Raw genomic sequence first — 23525 nt, 5'->3', positions numbered from 1 at the left:
TGAGTGGGAATAAGGGGGAGCAGTGAAGAGCTGCAGTGAGGCAGCCTTGGTAGGACTGCTGCTGAGAGCCTGAGCTCCTAACACCAGGCCAGGCTGGATGGGGCTGTGAGCAGCCTGGTCTGTGGAAGGTGTCCCTGGCCATGGCAGGGGGTTGGAACGAGATGAGCTTTAACGTGTGTGCCAAACCAAACCATCCTATGATTCTGTGACATGTTCTCATAAAAGTGATCTGGCTACTGTCTTCTTTCCATTTGTTTAGCTGCTTGTTCTCTAACTTATCCTTGGGTTTTCTTCAGGTGCCTGCACTCTATGGGATCGATACCAGAATGTTGTCCAAATTAATTCGTGACAAGGTATGATCTGCTTCCCGTGATCCAGTTGCATTAACCTTGCTGATGCTGGCCCCTTTCCAAGCTCAGAAAACCTGGAGTAGCATTGGTACTGCTGGGCTGCCTTGACTTCAGCTGCTGCTCAGATCCAAATGCTCTTCCAAAGGCTTCTGTACTGCTGGGCAATGCTCTGATCCCAAGGATTTCCCCTCTCCCTGGCTCTACTCTGGGTTTCTGGTCCTACATAAGTGAGCCAGCACAAGGTGATGTAAATGAAAGGCCTCAGGCAGTGTCAGACACTACAGGTGGTAGTATCAAGCACATCTTAACTGAGAAACAGTCAAAGAGAGCAACAAGTCTGTGAGATATTGTGGATGTTGGTTTGCAGACAGTGGCACCTTTGTTCAGTGGAAATTCTCCTGCTCCTCTGAGACAAAGGAATGCCTACAGTCATCTAAGATGGATTCCTAACCTGGTTTTCTTTGGCTGAAGCCTGCTATTATTTTCAATAGTCACTACTTTTCTCTGTTTTCCAAGAGCTGTCAATTGAAGGTCATGGGTAGGATTATGTAATGGAGTGAAGGTTAATGTGAAGGTGCACTTCAGTCTGGCTGAATCAAAGCCAGCCTGAATGTAATTTTGCCTGGGAGCCTCTTCTTTTCTAATGGATTATTTGAAGCTGCTCTTTTCTTTAGGTGATCAATTTTCAGTCTGCAGCCCAACACTGTGCCCCCTTTCATTCCACAGAACAAAACAGGAATGGCTCAGGTTGAATAGGGGAATATTTGTAGAAATGAATTCCTGTAGGAAGATTTGGCATTGTCCTGCTCTTACAGGTAGCATACAAATACAATTTAATACAATAGAAAATGGCAATATGTTCTCTGCTTTCTTAAGACGTAATAATAGATCACTGTTCCTTTTATCCAAAGTTAATACTTTCAGTGTTTGTCCTATAACTTAGCAGTGTATGGTAGTGAGTCCCATTGTACCGTGACTTTGAGTGATATTGGTGCATGGCTTTTAAAAAAGTGCACAATGTCATTTCTTCACCCAGTTTTTTCAGGTTGAAAAAACCCTACTTAGTATTTATTACTCCCCATCTCTATAAAAACTGGGGGTGAGAACAGGGCTTCCTTATGATAAATGCAGAAATAAGCAATGACTTGTTAAACTGGACTAAAAGTAAATAAATGCAGGGCACCATTTGGCTGAGAGCAAGGCCTTTAAGAGCTTTGCCATCAGCATTTATGGAACTCACTGCATGGTGGCACCCAGAACCATGGCTCTCAAGCACCACTCAAGACCCTCATTTCCAAGAACAGGACTTGTTGAAGAAGATGATGATGTTCTTCTGCTTCACGTGAGGCAGCTTGGAGCAGCTTTCAGTGTAAGGTGCTGCTCAAGAAGACACAGGATGTCAGCCACTGTTAGGGGCAAAACTTTGTCCTTAAAACTTGCCCTTATTAGTGTGTGTGGCAGTGCAAGATACTGACTGCTGCCTTCCCTAGAGAAATGGCAAGGATACTTCAGGTATGGCAAGCCAGGGAAGTACCTCAAAGGAGAATCACTAAATACAAGGAGCAATCTCAGTGGGAATACTGGTGTAATATCCACAGAGCAAGCTGAGTTCAACATGTTTTATCATGAAAGTGAGATGTGATAAATTTACCACAAAACATTGACTTCCTCTGTTTTACTTTCCCCTTCCATCCTTGAAAACTTCTGTACTGCGCTCCCTCTTCCCATGCTGAGAAGAGGTTAACCTTAGATTAATCCCACTTACTCCAGGAGTGGGGCAAAGCCAAAGCAGGGATTTTTTTCCACAGGAAGCTTCAATAAGGATATACTGCTGGCAGAACAAGAGTGTCCTAGCTTCTGCCAGGTGGTAACAGCAATATAGAGTAGGGCTTGCTAGAGGTGATTTTTATTTTTAACAGCTTATTCAGAAAACTGCTGGGCTGACCTGGCTCCTGCACAGCTTTGCCTTACACCAGTTCTGCTGCCTTGTAGCTATCCACAGGAGGAAGCTGAAAAACTCACAGTGGGTTTTCAAAGCCAAAAGATCTTCAAACTGCTTTGTGGATTACTCCTAGATCTACATGACAGTTATGTAGGGGTCTGAATTCTGATCTTCTTGGAAGACAATTCAATTTAATGTCACAACACAGCTTGCCAGACTGCCTATTAACAAATATTACTGCTGATAGTGTCTCTCCCCAAATGAAGGTGTTTAAACAGATTGTTTTATACCAAGGAAGGCTCATAAACTTCTGAAAGTGCTAAAAATGGTTATAAACAGCCAGAAAAACATCTTTAGGCAGCTGTTGCAGTTGCTGGGCCTGTCAACACCTTGTCCCAGTGTTCACAGCTTCTCCTTTGCTCATGCTTTGTTTTTTGGTGAATTTCCACAGGGCACGGTGCTTGGGAAGATTGAATTTGAAGGTCAACCTGTGGAGTTTGCAGACCCAAATAAGCAAAACTTAATTGCAGAAGTTTCAACAAAGGTGAGTAGTTCTTCCATAGTATTAGGGCTTTACACTCCAGGTAGTAGCTGCTCCTCATTTGCTCTGGGAATCTACCAGATTTTCTAAACAAACAAATTAGAGACATTTTCTAAACCATGCACCTTTCTAGACCTTTGGTGGACTGTTTTCTCAATACCCCCATGGCTCCTTAGGTGCAGTGCTGGAGAATAAAAAATGGTTTGTGTTGAGCTGAACCACACTCTGAACAGAGGGTTGTGTGTTACAAAGACAGAGAAGTATTGGGGATACAGTTAGACCTGGTATATGGTGGATGTTTTCAAACATAAGAAGAATTAATAAAAAGAATGGTTGCTTTCCTTAAAAAAAATTCAGGAAACATCAGAAAACCATTTGATAATCTGTATTCAGGCTTGATTTTGTTGGGGTGATTCAGAAGAGATTTCTAGATGCCAAAACCAGAAGACCAAATTAGGAATCCCCTGCATCTAATATTACTGAAACTGGCCGCTATGCCCATAGATCTGAACAGACCAGCAGTGAAGTTTTTATACTGTTAACTGGGCATGCAAACCATGTTCAACTACCACGTGAGAAGAATGTTAGAAACCATGTGGATGTAGGAAACCAGGCCCATACTAAAAATAGTAACTATTCTTAGACCAATGCAAGGGCCATTGTCTTAAATTGTGGCCCCTTTGGGGATTTAATTGGGGGATAAAGAGTGCCCTGGATGCTTAATCCCATTGACTGGAGTGAGAACAGAGTGTACGAGTCCCTTTTGCAAATTCCATGCTTGCTGTGGTGTTTGCAGTTCCTTCAAGGTCAGTGAGGCTCTGGAAGAGCTCTGCAAATAGTTGCTTGTGTACTGTTCTGCACACAAGCTAGTGTGTTCATGGCATGGGTGAAAAGCAGTCCTGAACAGACTGGACAGCAAGCAGGGGGAGTTTGGAGCACTCTCCATCCAGGCTTGCATTTACAGTTGTACCTGGCACCCTGGGATGCCATTGCAATACAAATGCCACCTTGCAGATCTCAGCATGGGGATCTCCCCAGCTCATGCCAACACCTCCACTGTGTTTGAGTCTTGTTGCCACACAGAAGGATGGCAATTGCTTGCTGAGGTTGTGATCTAGGATTGCAACATGCAGGTGGAGCCATTTCGAGTCAGTATCTCAGAAACAGTTAAGATTGCTGATGCTAAACTCTGCGGTTACTGAGACAGAATTACTGTAAAGATGCTGAAAATAGCTTCTTAAAGGGAGATATAATAAGATTAACAGCACTTTAGTGGTCTCGTTATGTTTATAACTTCATTTTATAGGCGTAAAAAACAACATCACATATAAAGCTGTAAATGAGGTAAGCTGTTTAATGTTCGTAATTACTGGACATGATAATCTATCTGTTGCCAAATGGTGATTTTCATGTAAATCAGCATACAGTATGATCTGGAATCTGCTTATCTATTGTACACTAGGAGTGATTGATTTTCTTATTATTTTCTACCCACCCCCTGCCACCTTGATTAAATGCTGGTGATACAGACTGTGCTTGCTAACATTGCCTACCTATCCAGGCAAGGAATGTAGAAAACTGCCAGTATTCTGCAAACACTTTTGTTGGAGTTTTTTTTTTTTGGTGCATGTGATTGTCAGGGTCGCAGAGCAGACAAGAGATAATTATCCAGTCCAAAATAAAAGGTCACACCTCTCCACACATGCAGGCCCATGTGCTGGTTTTGTTCTCAGCACTAGTACCAACAGGAGCTTTTACTCTCCCTAACCACTGGTTTGCAGCCCTCCTACATAATCCTTTCAGACTGGGACAGTTTTTTATGGGCTGTGCTGTGAACAGGTGAGGGAAATCCTCTGGCTTTAGAAGGAATGCATTTTAACAGTTCTCTGATCCTTCCCTGAGTCTAGTTTCTGTCCTAACACACTGTTGGCCACATGCAGGAGACAAGTCAGGTCTCTTCAGGACAAAGTGTGACAAGTGGGTCCTGAAGTCAGCAACATCAAAAATCAGTCTTGCTGCTGAAGAAAATGTTGTGACAAATCATAGCTAATGAATTTGAGTGGGAAGAGTTTTGAAAGTAAAGTTAATTAAAGTACCTTGATGTAGTGTTGCCCCACAATTCCCTCTGGTCGTGAGAACAGCTATGGAGAACCTTTGAAGGAGATCTTTGCTTCATAATATTTTGTTATTTTTTAAAGTATGTATATTGTGAGAAATTGAGGGATCTTCAAAAGCTCCTTTTGAAAAGAACTCTTAGAGTTCTCTGACACGGGACACCAAGCTACTTTCTGTGAGAACCAAACACCTTAATGTTCTTGGGATTTTTGAAACCCAGCACCCAGAAGCTTGAAGGACAGCAGGTAGAAGACCCATAGAATTCCTGTGCAGTGATAGAATTTCACTATGGACTGTTGGAGCCTGAATCCACTTGTGTATCAGTAACTGTGAAGATACCATGGTATGTTGTCAGGCATGGCTTCTTATCAGAAGCCTGAAATGATCTATCAAGACCCAAGTTCACTATGATTCTACTCATTGTGAAAAAGGGTTCTGGGATACTTTGCCATCAGATTATGTAATGTGAACTACAAGATACCTTCCCAGGCAAAAACCTCCTTTCTGTATCACACACTAGGAGTCACAGCAGCAGTGGTAACACTACCGGCTCAGGCTGAGCCACGTCCTCAGAGATGGAATAGGGACCACTGGTGATCCACGTGCAGCAGTTTGAAGCCTTTTAGTGAATGGAGGGGCTCCTTGCACTCCATCTCTTGCACTCTTGCTTCTGACATGAAAGTAAGTCTCTCCTGATGATGATGATGAACAGAGCTGTCCTCTCACAGGACACACTCTTGCATTCTAGTGATGCCTGGAACATTCTAGTGGCTATCTGGAACAGAGGCTAGACAAGATAAAAGAATAAAACAGGTATTTATTAAAGGCCTTCAGTAGGTACACTTGGGCAGTCAGAAGCCTCCAAAGGGCTACTAAAGATGGGTGAAGATCATGAGTTTTTCATACAGATATAAGTTTGGTCCATTTACATATCAGGGGTTAATGCTCCAATTAAAGCTTCAGGTGGTGAAGTCATGTACCCTCAGTTTGCTCTCCCACAACTCAGTTTTTTTTAAACTTTTCAGGGCCTGAGACTGTAAGGTGTCCTTGAGTGTCAAGCCTAGAGAGGAATTGTTTTGTCTGAATAAAATGGGAGAACAGTAGCTGACAGGCTATGGCGTTTTGGTTTTATACACTAAAGCAGTACAGGATCTGAAAAATATAAAAGCTAAATCCTAAGGCATCACTAGAAACCTCTGCATTTCAATCTCTGCAAAGATAAAAGTTCAAACAAGAACTGAGTTAGGGTAACACATGGGAAGGAGTTGCAATATTCTGCTAACAAATTTTATCTTGAATTATCTGCTGAGGGGATGCCTTGCCTTCTGGCTGGCCATATTCCTCCTTGTAAAAAAATCAGTTTGTCACCCTGCACAAGCCATATTGGACATGGATTTTAGTGTCTTTTCATAAGGAGGCCCAGGTGTGAAATATGGATGCCAGGGAAGCTGATTAAAAGGGAGTTACTTAGTCTAAAAGAGAAGAAAGAAAGAAAGAAAGAAAGAAAGAAAGAAAGAAAGAAAGAAAGAAAGAAAGAAAGAAAGAAAGAAAGAAAGAAAGAAAGAAAGAAAGAAAAGAAAGAGAAGAGAGAAAGAGAGAAAGAGAAGAGAGAAAGAGAGAGAGAGAGAGAGAAAGAAAGAAAGAAAGGAAAGAAAAGAAAGGAAGGAAAGAAGGAAAGAAGGAAAGAAAGAAGGAAAGAAGGAAGGAAAGAAGGAAGGAAAGAAGGAAGGAAAGAAGGAAGGAAAGAAGGAAAGAAGGAAAGAAGGAAAGAAGGAAAGAAAGAAAGAAAGAAAGAAAGAAAGAAAGAAAGAAAGAAAGAAAGAAAGAGAAAGAAACAAACTTGTTTTTTCCATGATTCCCAAGAGAAAAGCCACTTTGGGCAAAATACATTTGTCAATATCAGCTTTCAGAAGCTAAGTGTAACCAAAGGTAAGCAGAGTTTGTTTTTAGGAGGAAGAAGGCAGCCTTATTTGCTTATTGATGAATAACATCAATAACTGCTACCTGCAGTCATGTAGCAAGTAAAATAATTCAGCCAGCTTTAGAAAGAAGCTGTCCGTAAGTAACCTTACATCAGTGCTGGAGCTGTCTGACAGCGAGCCTGCAGTGGCACAGTATCAAGGCCATAGAACAGACAGTGGTTGACCTCACTTTCTTCCATTCTGGCTGTGACCAGTAGATAACTGGGTGTACAATGCATGATGATCCATATTTGGGACTGGTGACAGTTTATTTTGTAGAATGGGTTAAGGAACAGCAGGCGGAAGAGGAGAAGTTGTGAGACGAAGCTGCCAGGTCCATGGGGACATAGGCCATGCTCAGTGACAGGCCTGGCCTGGTCTGTGCTGCCATGATGCACAGGAGGTCACTCACAGGCTGTCCCCAGCTGTGCTGTGCTGTGTTCTTACTGGGACTGGAGGGTTGGTGTGGTGCTTCATGTGATGGATCTGTAGCTGCTGGGAAGCAGCCTTGCTCCACTGGCATCAGCAGGATGACTGCACTTTAGCTGAAAATCTCTCACTGGGTATCTGGCCTGTTTCTCTTGGGCTGCAATAATCTGTGAGAACTGGCTTTCTGCTTCACTGCTGATGGGGTGACACACAGGAAAAAAGCTTGTCATTAGCTATGGAAACAAGTGATTGCTTAGGAATTGAATTACTGCTGTAATCAACAGTATATAAGACAGCACTGTAACTTCTACTTTCACAGAAAGATGAAGGAAGCACTAGTGTCTGCACTGTTCCTGGAGATTTCCACACAAATTGAGTGTTAAGTACCAGTTACTGCATATTGGTGAAAATTTTTTCTGCTGCACATCTTCTCTTTTTTGGGGGGACAGGGCATGATCTGTCATTTACAACGTGGTCTGTCTTTTTATAGGAAGTCAAGATTTATGGCAGAGGGAACCCAATTAAAGTTGTGGCTGTTGACTGTGGGTTGAAGCACAACATTATCCGTCTGCTGGTAAAGGTAGGTCAGTGCTTGATGTCCCTTGTCACTTGTTGTGCTTTGGCAAGAGCCTCACCTGTACTCAAGAGCCTTCCTTCCACCTGGACACATGCATTTTAAAGTTAGTTGCCCTCCTAAAGTGAGGCACAATTTTTTGGATGATTTTATGCACTGGGAAGTGTTTTCTGCACTTGGTATAGTGTGTTGAGGGGATAAGGAAGAGGACCTGTACAGCAGCCTCTCAGCCCTGGGAAGAACCCCAAAAGATGAGTTTTCAAAAGATGAGGCACGACTCCTCTAAAGAACAATGAGGGAAGGTCAACCCAATGTTGTTAAAAATAAATAAATGGGGGGGAAAATATGATTACGGTGGTGAAGGGTTGAAACAGGCCCAAAGTAATTGTGGAATGTTCATCACTGAAGATATTAAAAACACAGCTACCCCAGGCCCTCAGCAACCTGCCTTAAAGTGGAAATTACCCCTGCTTTGCACAGAGATTGGACCTGATGACCTCATGAGGCTCATGCATCCCAAGGTATTCTTTGATTCTAGAATTCTGTGAAAAGCTTTTTCTTTTTAGCAGTGATGTAGCAGTTCTTGCTTCTTTAGCCATGCAGGAGGACAGAAGGCAATGCCCTCATATTCTCTAGATGCACAGGATTTCCCTGATTCAATTTTTTAATTAATGTGGATGTTTGTCTCAGTTTTGATGTGTAGGGCTACTTCTGGCATGTCACAGAACAAGGCTGTGAAGCTCTAATTTAGCAGTTTGGATGAATGCGCTGTGTACAAGTGAACATACGTTATGTGTGTATGTACACGCTTGTTTTACTCTCCATTAATAAGTTTTGATCTCATCAGTGAATTTCAGAGTAACTTGAAAAACACTGAGGTGGCTCAAAGGAGCCAAGTCTAGCAGTTTTGTGAAAGTAATATGGTCAGATAGTGGAGAGAAGCTGCATCGTGGGCAAAGGAGAGAACTGATGACTGAAATACAAACTCAAGCTCTGGGAATGACAGCACAGGACGAACCTCCTTACAAAATTTCATTTGTTTCCCTCCTCCCTTCATTTCTTATTCCCTTTTTAAAATTTTTATTTTATTTTATTTTTATTTTAGCGAGGTGCAGAAGTGCATTTAGTTCCATGGGACCATGATTTCACTGGCATGGATTATGATGGACTCCTAATTTCTGGAGGTCCAGGGGATCCCATGAAGGCCCAGGAAGTGATTCAGAATGTCAGAAAGGTACAGTGAAATGCCTATAGGCTGATTATACTTTTTAAATGTGCCTTTTTTTCAAGTGCTTCAAGTAGCAGTTGGTTGTTATGGGCCAAATGTTGTTCAGACATTTCAACCGCCTGGAATATTCCTCATGTTGTTCCAATGGGATGTCTCCAGCCCAATAGTTACAACAAGGTTTTACAGACCTTGGTGAACAATACATGGCAAACATGATGACCACAATTACCATACCAGTGCCTTGAAGTGCCCTGTGCTCTTTCAGGTCCTCTGTGGCCTTAGGAAAGAACAGCACTGATTTCAGAGGTCCCACTTGGAATAATGTCACACACTAATGGCTGTAATGCAGTGTCATTGCTTGTTCCCTGTGAGTAGTCTGACACCAAGCCATGCTCTGAGGCTTCCCTCTGAACCAGAGGAAAGGAGGAAACTTTCCCTCACAGGCTGTTGCCACTCTGGCACTGAGCTTTTCCCCAAGTCTCTGAGGGAACTAGCATGGTTTATGCTGGAATTGTTGGACAGAGGCACTCCAATATCCGTTGAAAACCTTTTCATTTTAGGTCCTGGAGAGCAATCGCCCAGAGCCCCTGTTTGGAATTAGCATGGGGCATCTGATCACTGGAATAGCAGCCGGAGCTACTTCCTACAAGATGCAGATGGCCAACAGGTGCGGCAGCTCTTCTTCCCAGGCAGAACAGCTCAGCTTTGGAAAGGGCTATGGAACAGCAGTGAACTGCCTCTCAGTAACGTTGCTCCTTCATCCCAGGCATTCTCTTTGCCTTGGATTTAAACTGCCATGTCATGCTCTACTTTTTTTGAGTGTTTTTTTTTTTGAAAGTATTTTATGTCATTTATCCCTACCAAGCTGAAGAATAGCCGAGTTTCACCTAGGATTTATCATTTTGAGATTGGCTGCAAGTATTTTACTGCTACTGTTAAACTGTTACGTAGAGCCCCACAGTTATCAGCTCCTGCTAATTGTGGCACTTGAACACACTTGGCACTTCTGTCCTCTGATCCCTTTTTCTTGCAGAGGCCAGAACCAGCCTGTCCTGAATGCAGTGAATGGACAGGCTGTCATCACTGCTCAGAACCACGGCTACGCCATCGACAGCTCTGCCCTCCCTCCTGGCTGGAAGCCTCTCTTTGTCAATGCCAACGACCAAACCAATGAGGTGAGCTCTGCACAGAGAAGCCTCCACTTCACCTCCTGTAAACCTGCTCTCACATTACCAAGGCTAATTGTTGATTTGACCATCTGCTTTGCTTGAAGCCCTGCTTTACAGCCAGGGTAAGATGGGTACCACGCTGTACCAGCCCCACTGCACTGGATTGCAACAGTGACTTGATCATTTCCCTGAACAGAAGCCTTATTAATTTCCGTGATTTCCCTACTGCTGGTGTTGTTCACTTAGCTACCACTCTCTTAGGGCTTGTTCCACAGCAGTTTGTTGTGTTGGGTCTGTGTTGCCCAGCACAGAAAAGGGCTATCATTGCCATCTAGTTTCATCTGTTATTGTAAATATAATTCCAACAACCAAAGTCCAAAGACTAAGGTCATGAAGGAGAGGGGCTGCCCTGAGAGAATAACTTACATGATCTAAGATAGAAGTCCAATGTTGAGTGACATCCATGTTTGAGATCTCAGGCTTGTAATTGCCCACATCAAATCTTTTCCATGATGTCCAGTGTTGTGAAAGTTAGTGAAATCTTGTTAATTATCAGGAAATTAATGAAAAAAAGGTATTTTCAAAAGCAGTTTCCCTCATGGAAATATGCCTCTCATTTTGTATGAATGCCCAATATCAACTCTGGCAGATTGAACAGTGCTGTTCTGAGCTACCCATCTGATGATTTTAGAATAAGTTTGGTTTGTCATTTGCTGTTGTCTTTATCCTTACAGAAGGGTATCTAAACATAGACAAATTTTTCCAAACAAAACATTGATAAAAAAAAAAAATAAAGCTGTTCGGCTCAATTTTTGAAATGAGTTTATTTTCACTGTGTTGACAAAATAAACCTGTTCATTCCCAGGCCTTTCATGTTTGCTTTGGCTGGAATTTGGAGACAAAAGTGATGAGTCTTCTCATTGAAGACATGAGTCTTCTAGATCTAGTAGAATGATGTTCTTTCATGTGAGCTAAAAAACCATTTCTATGAGCCTCAAAGCAGCAACAGTCTCCAAAACGTTCATAGATGGAGAGGGACAAGGACCATGTTGGTTTAGCATGCACAAACAGGATCAGGGCTGGATAGTCTGTCATGTCCAGGCTGTTGCATTCCTCTGCTTGAAAAAGAAAAAACATTTCTTGTGGCCGACCTGACCTATCACAGGGCTAGCGCAGGTTTCCAAATACTGACAAAGCATGAAGTGAACATTTAAAAAATATATTTGTATGAAACTACAAGGAACATGAACATTCAGGGAAAACGTGACAGACTGATGGAACTCTTTGCTCTCAGAGCAGAAATTCATACCGTAATATCGTGGTCAGTAGCTCATCTGTCATCCCTGTCCTTCCCTGACATCCCACCCCGAAGCTCTGGATGGCACTGTGGCTCTACGTGAGACCGTTTGGGCTCCTTTGTTCATTCCTAAGGGAAGCAGGTTTTTTCAGGACTACTTCTCCCTGAATTTCCTCTTGAGGAACTTCTCTACCCCCGTCTGGAGCTGGGGACCATGAGCAATGACATCTGCGGGGTAGCCTCCCAGTGGATCATGCTGCTTGGTGCTATCAGGCCACTCATTTTTTTCCTGGCTCCAACTGAAACTACAAACACTGTCTCTAAATTCAGTTTAGGTCCCTCACAGCTGTTGTTTGTCCCTTCATCACTCTGCCCAACCCAGGGCACAGATCAAGGCCCTGTGTCAGCATTTAAAGTGAATTATGGAAATCAAGAGTGTGACCAAAATCCAGTTTTTCTATGACAGAACCAATCAGCTTGGGATGATTAAACCATTCATTCCATAACAGCTTTGTCCCAGGTGATCTTTTCTTGCCAGGTATGTTTTTCTTCTTTGCCCAGTCCCAGGACTGAGGGTTGCACAGACCCTGGAGGGTTAACAGCAGAGCAAGAGACTGGGAATGAAGTGGGTGTCAATTTGACAGCCCCAAGTAACACATCAGTCCTTTGACCTTCAGTACTTACAGGGATAAGGTGTGGCTTTCTGTCCACTGGCTTGTCAGGAGGTGTCTAAGAGAGTCTCTTTTATTCCTGCAGGGAATTATGCATGAGACCAGGTCGATTTTCACAGTGCAGTTCTATCCAGATGCCAATCCTGGGCCGAGGGACACAGAGGTAATGTATGAGGGCTTGCTTTCAGATGGCCTCGTGAGTGCAGATGTTTATCAGCTGGTGTACCAGTTGGTGATGGTTCTGGATATTGGGGCTGGGAGTGTCAGGATCCTAGCAAAGGGCCCAGTCATGTACAGGATCGTGTCTGCTTAGCTTGATCTGGAGCTAATTACAATCAGCAGGAAGAGCTCTATTGACTTCTTAGAGCTTTGGATCAGTGATTCCATTCATATGATGTGTATCTATTGGGTCCTGGTAGAATTATCTCTGTATTGGGAGTTACTAAACTGCTTAAGCCTTTGCAGGATCAGGCTCAAATCTCTTGCAAAAGAGACTGCAAAAGGAATAGAATTTTATCATAACAGGAAAAAATACTAGCCAGATGCTTTGTAATAAAATCATTAACTTTCTAATACACTTTAGTTCCACTTTCAAATTTTATAATTACTGTAGAGTTATGTAAATGGATTCATACTTCCTCACTCTGGTTCTCCTAAGTGAAATGAAATTTTAATCCCCCGTCTGTGACTTCACACAAATTCTGTAACAACTGGTTGCATAGTCACAGAATATGACTAAGCAGTGTCAGGGGATGTGCAAGGCAGAGGAAGCATGTCTGAACATAAATAAACTATTTAGCATTTCCTGAGAGACGAAGATGGAAGAATACCTAGAAATGCTTATTTTAATCTTAATTTGATGATGTTGATTAAATCTGCAAGTAAATCTCTTGATGTCAGGAACTTTCATAGCATTCTGATTGACTGGTGTATGTCAGAGACTTCAAAAAACTCAGCTGTGTGTCCTTTCCAAGGCTGTGCACTCCCACCGCTGGGATAGTTTGATAACATAGTGCCCATCCTGATAGGCTTGCAGGACCCATCCATACTCCTTCCACAGGTAATTCCCAGCAATCAGCCAGCCTCAGAGGCTGTGTGGCAGAAGCCTGGCGGGTGTGAGGTGGGTGGGAACCCTGTCCCACTGCCTGATTCCAGTGAGGATCCTGCTGCCTGCCTGCCCTGCCTGCTTGGAGAGCACTTTTCTGACAGCTGCCCTGGGACCTCCTCTGGGAGGACAACGCTGATTTTGCACAACTGATGTTTAGCTATCCCTGCTCAGAGCTCTGCTCTGTAGTAGGAACCATTCCAGATGGTTCCCTGAGCTGGTTCAGTGAATGCTCTTCTGCGTTTTAGCTTTTGATGCACGTTCACTCGTTGCACTGGCAGCCCCACAGAAGCAGAGCACACAGACATGATTGATGTGTGTTTTCTTCCTGATTATGACCTCACTTTTTTGAATGCAGCTTTGTCAGATATGTCGAAGTTGTTATATAAATTTCAAATAATGATCTTCTCTTCTGAGGTGGTGTAAATCTGCCTGCTGAAGGCAGCAGAGCAGAGCTGATTGCATGAGTTCACAAATGCCCTGGTTTTTCCTTCTTTTCTTGGTTTATATTTAGTTCAACTTTGGCAGTAAATACATGTATTTGTTTTTCCTAGTTCCTATTTGATTCATTTATTTCCCTGGTTAAGAGAGGGAAAGGCACCACCATTCCCTCGGTCCTTCCCAAGGCTGGAGTGACAGCTTCTAGAGTGGAGGTCAGTGTACAGATATTTTCATGCCTGTCAGTGAGGCTGGGAACTAGTTAATTCCTACTGAACCCAGGGCACAAAATAGCACATGGAAGTCGAAGGAGGCTTCTCTTATAAAAGTCCGGACAGCTGCTTATCTCACAGTCATCTGGCCTCTCTTGTGTTAACTCTGTTTTCTTTGAAGGAGTTTTAAGTTCTGATGTTTCATGTATTTTCTTTGCAGATCTCCTGAGAAAGGTACTCTCATAGCAGTATAATGAGGTGCCCTGGGATAATCTGGCCATGAGATTTCATGCCAGCAGGATAATGTTGGTGCTCAGTTGCTTAGCAAATAAGACTGAAATTCCTAACGTGAGTTGAATTTCAGACAGTTTTGCTGTCTTAGAGGCAGCAGGATTTTGTGGGCAGCCAAAGTGAGGTATGGTTGTCTATAAGCACGATACAATGAACGTGTTTATTGTATGCCCTATACATGAGTCACATGTTTCTCTAAATGGAGATATACAGAATTCCAGTAGAAATACTCTAAGAAGTAAAACTGAGGTGATTTGGAAAGTGATTTCTCTTTTGAAAACTTATGTTCTGTGATTTAAGGCTGTTCAGTGCTGCACAGTCTCTGTTCATGTCAACATCCACTGCATTGGGACTGATTGTTTTCATGCCATTTGACATTTGCAGGTCTCCAAGGTTCTCATTCTAGGATCCGGGGGTCTCTCAATTGGTCAGGCTGGGGAATTTGATTACTCTGGATCGCAGGCTGTGAAAGCCCTGAAGGTAAGGAGATACTGTGAAAATACTACCTCATCTTTCCCTTCTCACAGCTAAACTGAGCCTCCAACTGTGTCCAGCTGGGGCAGGGAAGCTGGTGAGGATAAATGACCGTAGGGAAAATTAGCAATTTCTGTTGTTGAGCTTGCTGGTTGAGTGACGTAAGTCAACCTCTCAGAATTATCATCCAAACAGATGTTCTTGGGGTTTCCTTCACAGTCTTCAAGCAGTTTGTTGTTTGTGATGTGTGGCTTGTTAAACTGAGTGGCAATGGAGGAGGAGGAATATGATCAGATGTACCTGAGCTGAAAACCTGGAACTTCTGTGATGTGTCAACACATGCAAAGTAGACAACCAATAACACCTGAACACTTGGCTACTGCTATACTAAAGAACCCCTCATGAAGGCAGGTTTTCTAAATGGTATTTATTTGAAATGGGATGAACTTTGTAAAGGTCATATACGTCAAGTTTAGTTTCCAGAACCGGTCCTAGAAAGGTTACTAGGGCAAAAGTTCGTGCTAGGAGAAGGTGTGGAAGGGTAGAATGTCCTGTGACAAGGTTATTACTGGTAATGTAAGAGTTACCTGGGCCCCAAGTTCATGTGAAGAAGAAAAGGGGAGCTTGCAGAGGCCTGACAGAGTCAGAGCAGAAGTAACAGCTGCCGTCGGATGAGATGATAGCCTTATATGAAGCTGATAGAGATTAGAATGAGTTCCTGTAAAAATGAGGCCCCAGACTTTGCACTTTTCAGTCTACCTTTCCAACAAAGCAGCAGAACAATTTCTGTGTCTGCATGTCTACTGCATGTGGTTGATGTGTTTTTTAAGCTTTCCCACACTCATCAATTTTAGCAAAACTTGGTTGGTTTCCTCATTGTGTGTTCAAGAGTGAGGAGGATTGATCTGCTCAGCTCTGACTCAGAATTTTCTATTAATGAGCAAACTAGTGCATTTCTGTGTGCAGCTAAAGAGTGGCAAGGCTGTTACAGCAGGGAACAAATAAACTTTATTATCTATTATCCCTCCATCTCAGTTTCTCATCTGTGACAGAGAAAGAGCAGAGTAAAATTTTGGCTAACCTTCATCTTGCTTAGAAAGGCAGAGTTTGTCTTTTAATATGTGCAACATCATTAAAAAAAAGTTATGGGATGAGATTTTTAAACTGATAATACCAGGACAATAAAGTATTTCTATGGAAAATCAAAGAAAAAAAATATTTTTGTTGCTATTACTAGTTGGTACAAGAGTCTGAAAACTTCAAAGACCTAGTTCTTGGCAAGAAAAGATTAGCTTTTGATTAAATTTTTTGTTTTGGCACCTTTAATCTGACATCCAAAGGAAGACAGACATGAGTATGCTGGAGTTTGTACCTGTCTCTCCTGTATAACTCCTAAATGTGTTAAACAATTTCAATCGAATTTCTGAATCATGTGGGAATCTCCGTTCCCTCAAGATTCACAGGCACAAAAGTAAAGAATTGGCATTAGCTCAGCCTTCAGACCAGAAGTCTCTTGTAGGACAGTACATAATTTTTTAAATTCTGCTGTTGGTAAACTGCTTGATTAACCCCTTCTCTTCTTGCTGGTTCTGCTGCTGTTGGTAATTTTTTCCCCACATGTGCCTACTTTTAACACAGATTTCAAATTTTCAGGAAGAAAACGTGAAAGTTGTCCTCATGAATCCCAATATTGCTTCAGTGCAGACCAATGAGACTGGCTTAAAGCAGGCTGATGCTGTCTACTTCCTCCCCATCACCCCACAGTTTGTCATGGAGGTCATCAAGGCAGAGCGTCCCGATGGATTGATTCTGGGCATGGGTGGCCAGACTGCTCTCAACTGTGGTGAGTGTGATACAGGTGCCTTGGCACTCCATGCAGGCCCAACCATGGTTTTTATCAGGTAACACGTAAAGTGATAAGGGACAGGACCAGAGGAAATGACCTCCAGTTGCACCAGGGGAGGTTTAGATTGGATATTAGGAAAAAAATTCTGCACTGAAAGGAAGGTCAGGCATTGAAACAGTCTGGAAGTGCTCAAAAGGTGTGTGGTTGTGGTTCCTGGGGACATGATTTAATGGTAACATTGGACTCGTTGATCTTAAAGGTCTTTTCCAACCTGGATGATTCTGTGATTCTACCACATGTTCTGCGGATTTTATTTGTGCAAGCATCCAAGCCCCACATACCTCACATATTGGCCAGGTTACTGAGGGATAGAGGCAGAGATACCAACCATGGGGGAGTGAGTCATTCCTAAGCTGTGAACTTAACATCTCATTGCTGGGTTTGGTACTTTAAAGTAATTCATATGTCCTGCTTTTCATCTTAAATCTTAGTTACCATAGATGGATTTGAGATATTTTGCCTACCTTGAGGCAGAGATCAAAAGGAAAAGTTACCTTCATAGAACTTCTTGCACCAACGTTCCTCTGTGCTGCTTTGCTCTGTGGTGCAGATGATGGCCAAGCAGCAACTGTAGTATTATCCCAGGTTTCATAGATTTGAGGATGGAAAATTTCATGTTATGGTTAGGAGTTCTGGAAAAAAAAAAAAAAAAAAATTAGCTGTGGACTGGAGGCCAGAAAAGTTGTCAGCTAATCAGATATCTTTTGAATACTTTCTTTGTTCTAAGTTTTCCAAATTCTTGTCTGTGAGGGAGGTGAGGCCCTGGCACAGGTTGCCCAGAGAAGCTGTGGCTGCTCTTGGATCCCTGGAAGTATCCAAAGCCAGCTGGGATGGTGCTTGGAGCAGCCTGGTCTAGTGGAAGATGTCCCTGCCCATGGCAGGGGGTTGGAATGAGATGAGCTTTATGGTTTCTTCCAACCCAAACCATTCTGCCCTTCTGAGCCTCTATGATTCTTCATCTGCTGTCAGTCCTCAGAACTGTGTCTTTGTTCACTCTGCAGGAGTGGAACTCTTCAAGCAAGGAGTACTGCAGCAGTATGGTGTGAAGGTCCTTGGCACCTCAGTTGAATCCATCATGGCTACAGAGGACAGAAAGCTTTTTTCTGATAAACTGACTGAGCTAAATGAAAAGATTGCTCCCAGCCTTGCAGTGGAATCGGTAAATCAGATGAATTTGAAGATGTGATTGCTATTACTGTTGCCCATTGGACTTAATAAAAATATTTCTCATTTTGTAGAGGGAAAAGGGAATGCAACTGTGGATGCTGCAGTGTGTGCAGCGCTCCTTGGTGATTAATGCTGATTTAAATAATGATTTAAAATGAGTGAAAATGCAATTAAGCACTGTGAAAACTTAACCTAATTTACCAATGGACAAGAAAAGTAAATTATATTGGGGTGACTCCTGTGCTGCAGCACAAAAGTATGTGACATGTCAGGGGTACATTTCTTAAATCAGATACAAGGCATTTAGAGTTAGGATTCGAGGTCCACAAAATCAGCAGTATTGAAATCTTTCTTGAGGATGGGAATATGAAAACATAAAATTTGGTTTTGCTGGAAAGGTCTGTTCAAGTTTGGAGGAAATCAAACAGGCCTTAAACTGAGATGCCTTTAGGAGGGGTTATTTCGTGCTGAAGTCTCTGAAGACAGATCATGCAAGGACATTGTCAATGGCAGGTCAGCAAGGAAGCCCACCTCCAGCTAAGGACAGAAGTCACCTCCTTAAGTGCATGTTCCAGCTTTCTGCTGTTTGGCAGAAAAAGGGAATATTATGAAGTGAACTTCTATTATTTTCATTTTATCTTCAAACAGTTTAGTGTCTCACTGATGGGATTTCCAGTTAACCTTGTAACCAGAGCTGAAGACTTTATTCATCTGAATTGCTATCTATTTCTGCAATGTATTCCCCTCTCCTTTAAGGTTGAAGATGCTCTGAAGGCAGCTGAGAAGATCTGCTATCCTGTCATGATACGTTCTGCCTATGCCCTTGGTGGCCTGGGCTCTGGCATATGTCCTGACAAGGAAACTTTGCTGGACCTTGGTACGAAGGTATGCCTGGAACTGCAAACTCGGGGAATAGACCTGAACATCTGATTTTCTAAAATGCTATTCTAATGTCTTAGACACTGGAATTGTACATACCTTACATTTCATCTTATCTGGTTAGGAACTGCCCTCTTTTCATAATTCCTGCTGACAGATAAGGAAAATGGCTCAATGACAGATCTTTTAAATTCATGACAAACAAGTCAAAATTTGAGCAAGTTTTTCAGCAGTTTTGGTCTGAAAAGAAACGTCTTGACCTGTATTCACCTACTTTCAAGAATAAATGATTATGAACAGTGTCAGGGAAGTTGAAACATTTGAATTGCTGAATAATAATGCGGTCTTAGGGACAGAAGAGCTGGGAGTCTTGGGCCTCTTCTGTGTTGTTGTCTAAAGATGGTAATTTTCCTAGGTCAAAAGCTCATTTAGCAGGATGACACCTCATAATTTGACAACTATCAGCTGTCTCTGGCAATGAAGACAGTTTTTTTTTTCTTTAGAAAATCTGGGATTGTTTAAACATTTGCTGTGAAAAGTAGACTGATAGTTGGGGAAAACAAATTAAAAGCTTTTTTCCTTGTCAAAAATGGAGAATTTCAGGAAATAAAACTCTATCCCTATGGGTCTCTAGAATTCTTGGGTTTGTCTTTCCCTGGTTTTCTGAGCCTCTTAATCTTCCACTTACGTCTAGAAAGAAATACTGCAGATGCCACTAAAAGCTTTATGTGCAAATGAGCTCTTTATGTTCCTCACCTCTGCTGCCATGCAAACAGACTTTGGGTCTGCTGAACAAACACTGCTTGGGCAGTGTCAGCCGTGAGAGGCTCAGGGGACAGGACTGGAGCATGTGGGGGAGGCAGGGGGGCAGAACTCCACCTTACAGATCCATGGTGAGGTTGGAAACGTGTCACTTACTCAGGCTCACTCGTGGGCTGTGTTTGGAGGAAGCAGAAATTCACCCATAAACCCTGGGAGTGCAGCTGTCTGACAGGTTTATATCAAAGCTTTTTTTCAGTAGGAAAACCCTGTTGTTTCAGCAGGAGAGCCTGGTTTTGATCAGCACATTGTGTTTCTTTAAAAAAGTAAGCCTGCTGCCTACCAGCATCCTCAGATTCCTGTCTGCAGGGCTGTTCCCAGTTACGGCTTCTGCCAGGTGTTACTTCATCCTAGGTTTGAAGTCTGGCATTTCTACTTGTTAAATGTCATCCCATTAATCATGGCTTAATGCTAAAATTGATCTGGATCTCTCTGCAAGGCCTCCTGTCCCTCAGAGAGTCTACAGCACCTCCCAGTTCAGTACTGCTATTTCAAAATTCACAGTGAAAACCAATTTGGGCCTTGTTGAATTAACTCAAATTTGGATGCTCATTCCCACAGCCCAGCAGTTACGAAGATGGTCTGTAGTAATTCAGTGAACTGGCTTTTCAGGCACTGCACTGAACTGTTTATAATTCAGAAAACTGAACACTGTTTGATTGCACAGCGAGTTCAGCTGCCCTGGCCTTGAGGTCGTGCCTCCTGAGTCTGCTCATTGAGTGAGAGAAGGCACCAGATACAGGAGCATCCATCCAGCACTGGTTTGCAGCAGTGCTTAGGCGTTCCTGCTACACCCCCAGCAAGGCAGTGCCTGCTTAGGCCGGGCGTGAAGTGCCATTCCTCAAACCTTTTTTTCTTTTTTTGTGTGTGATTTTGGCAACTGAGCTAAGGGCAACGTTTAAGTAGCAGCTTGAGTTAATGACGGATGGGACCAGACTGAAGAGCCAGTTCATGGGCAGCATTATAACAAGAAGCTTTGCTAAAGGATGGATTGATAATGTGCCCATCACTTTCTGGGGTTTTAAGCGAGTATTGATTAGTGTTTTCTATCTGTTAATATTAAGGCCATGTATTTGCTTAGATCATGCTCATTTACCAACAACTGCATTTTTCATTTTTGCCTCATGTGCTGAGGAATACTTTCAGGATTAGTTTAAGCATAAATCATCCCAATGACAAGCAGCATTATTAATGCTATTAATTACATAGTGTTTGCTGGCACCTACACTCCCATCACTCAGTCATTTTGCTCTTTGCAGCATTCTCCTATTGAAGTCCTTGGGGCTGCCCACATAAAAACATGTCTGTTGCATGATTGAAGCTTTAGATGCTTTTATATTCCTATTTGTTATTTATATATTGTTCCCCCATCATATCACATAAATATTTTCAAACGTGCCTTTCAAATCACAGTAAAGCAATTTTTAAGAAAAAAAGGAAGAAAGAAGGAAAGAAAGAAATAGAAAGTGCTTGTTATCAATGTTATAAACTTTACTTATTTTCATCTTTCCTTTGGTCTGGGATGTCTGGAGATAAGTCACAGAAGTCTTAAATGTGCAATATGGTTTAATAAGGGGTTTGGTGAGGGTTTTTGTAGTGTGTTGTAGGGGTTTTTTGGTGTTTATTTTTCCTAACCTATTCCCAGGCATTTGCAATGACTAACCAAATTCTGGTGGAAAAGTCAGTTGTTGGCTGGAAGGAGATAGAGTATGAAGTGGTGAGAGACGCTGCTGATAACTGTATCGCTGTCTGCAACATGGAGAACATTGATGCTATGGGCGTCCACACAGGTAGGCTGGGGCACAGGGTGGCTCAATGGCTTTTTGATGCAGTGCCCTTCTGTCTGGTGTTATTGACGGAGCTTTGTGATTGATTAAGTGGGACAAAAAAATACTGTCCAGGTCCTGAATACAGCCAGATAGGGTGTGAAACAGACTAAACCTACACCTGTGGTTGTGTTTTCCGTAAGATTTCCTAGCCTGTCTCCAACTCTGGGCTTCTAACTATCTGTGACTATCTGTGCTCTTCATCAGCTGTGCATGCACAAGTTGTAATCCCTGGTAATGTCATCACTAGTAGTGGGTTAGCACAGTGACTTGTGCGGCCACAATTTACTGCTGCTGAGCTGCTTCTCATTTCCCTTCTCTGCTACCTTGTGACAAACAGGAGATTCTGTTGTAGTGGCTCCAAGCCAGACACTCAGTAATGAGGAGTTTCAGATGCTGAGAGATCGTGCCATCAAAGTTGTCCGACATTTGGGCATTGTGGGAGAATGTAATATCCAGTTTGCTCTGCATCCAACTTCCCTGGACTACTACGTCATTGAAGTTAATGCCAGACTCTCCAGGAGCTCAGCTTTGGCTTCCAAGGCGACAGGGTAAGATTATTTTAAAAAAATTAAAATGTTACAGGACAAACAAATGAATAAACAAAAAATTGAGAAGAAGAAGGAATTTGAATCAATATATTATTTAAATAAGTAGGTGACAGCTACAACGAAAAAGAATTCTGGCATCTGCCTTCCGTGTAGTTAAAACATGGAGTTGTAGCCACATTTTCATTCAGGAAGACTGAAGTTGGGTGTTAAGAGAGAATTCTGGAGCAGTCAGGTCAGTAAGGTACAGATTTCTGCATGGGAAGCTTCTAAGAACAGCTCTTGTCAGCATCTGTTAGGTTTGACCCTTGGAGAGTTGGTCCTGCTGGGAGATGGAGGCTGGGGTTAGTGAGCCCTCCAGGTCATTCCAGCCTGCTGATGCTGTTACTACAAATGGAAAAACTCCCAGGAGGCACGTGTGTGGGAGCCTAATCCTTACAAAGCACATCCACTGTATCCATATGTTGGCTGCAAATCATCTCTGGGACCCAGAGGGCACAGTTATTAATGAGCTGTCTGTCAGATTGATGCAAATGGCATTGCTAGCTGCCTTTGTTTTGTTGGCTAATCATAAACTAATCAAGATAAGGATGGTCAAAGCAGGCTGTTTAAAAATTGGCTTCTTAATTGCACTTTGCAGATGCTGTTGAGAGGCACAAATTAATCTCTAATTTGCAGTTCTCAACAACTCTTATGGTTATTTAAGGGCCAGAGCAGGCTGGAGATAAGCCATGTTGTTGGACAGTGGGTGTTTGATTGTTTTCTTTTTGGATGACAGACTTGCAGCTAAACATATCTGTTATAGTGGGCTCACCGTGGATGTGACAGCTACTGAAAGGGGTGGTATGGTGGATGAATAAGCAAGTCCCAGATCTAGGGAGGTAGCTCTGCAATGTGCTGAGGCAGGAGGCTGCATGCGTCCTGCTGTGCTTGAGCACAGGAGCCTTCCATTGTGTTGAGGAGGGAAGATCACCTCAAAGCTGTTTCATTGGATCCACCCCTGGGATTTGCAAACGCAAAGTTCTTTCCACTCTTCTCTACTTCTCCTCCATGACAGGTATCCACTAGCATTCATTGCTGCCAAAATTGCCTTGGGGATTCCCCTGCCAGAAATCAAGAATGTGGTGACTGGGAAAACCTCTGCTTGCTTTGAGCCCAGCCTCGATTACGTTGTGACCAAGATCCCCCGCTGGGATCTGGACCGTTTTCAGCACACCTCCAACCGCATTGGGAGCTCCATGAAGAGCGTGGGAGAGGTGGGTGCAAGACTCTCACCTTCCATGCCACCATCTCTCTTACTTGGAAACCATCAGAATGTCTATCTTCAAGGACACAATGAATTTGAGGATATATATTAAGCTCAAATGATTTTTATCCAGTACTATAATTATGGAAATTAGTTAGGACTGTGTAATGTTGGATATCACAGTGTGGATTCATAAATGGTTTGGCTTCAAAAGGAAGAAATCATTATAGACCACCTGGGGTTGACTTCATTCTTAACACTCACTCCAGGGCTCTCAGAGCTTTTTTTAGTTTGAGATTCTGGTTAATTACAGTATAATTTCACCAGGAGTAGTGTG

The 23525-nt window shown here is 42.7% G+C and overlaps 1 protein-coding gene across 1 annotated transcript in view; it reads left to right on the top strand.

Moving 5' to 3' along the window:
• The window catches only part of CPS1 (carbamoyl-phosphate synthase 1), a 179740-nt gene that overhangs the window by 101591 nt on the left and 54624 nt on the right, over positions 1-23525 (top strand). Inside the window, exons 9-23 of the mRNA XM_066189456.1 lie at positions 297-353; positions 2744-2836; positions 7829-7918; positions 9018-9146; positions 9701-9807; positions 10174-10315; positions 12363-12440; positions 13937-14035; positions 14708-14803; positions 16451-16640; positions 17705-17862; positions 18627-18755; positions 21214-21358; positions 21735-21945; positions 23000-23198. Of these exons, the coding sequence (XP_066045553.1) occupies positions 297-353; positions 2744-2836; positions 7829-7918; positions 9018-9146; positions 9701-9807; positions 10174-10315; positions 12363-12440; positions 13937-14035; positions 14708-14803; positions 16451-16640; positions 17705-17862; positions 18627-18755; positions 21214-21358; positions 21735-21945; positions 23000-23198 (1923 nt within the window). The remainder of the gene's footprint in view (positions 1-296; positions 354-2743; positions 2837-7828; positions 7919-9017; positions 9147-9700; positions 9808-10173; positions 10316-12362; positions 12441-13936; positions 14036-14707; positions 14804-16450; positions 16641-17704; positions 17863-18626; positions 18756-21213; positions 21359-21734; positions 21946-22999; positions 23199-23525) is intronic.

Source organism: Chamaea fasciata, unplaced genomic scaffold (assembly GCF_029207755.1).
Source record: "Chamaea fasciata isolate MVZ Bird 193981 ecotype frontalis unplaced genomic scaffold, bChaFas1.0.hap1 SCAF_8, whole genome shotgun sequence".
In the NCBI taxonomy this organism is placed as follows: domain Eukaryota; kingdom Metazoa; phylum Chordata; class Aves; order Passeriformes; family Sylviidae; genus Chamaea; species Chamaea fasciata.
This window is presented reverse-complemented; position numbering and strand designations above follow the sequence as displayed.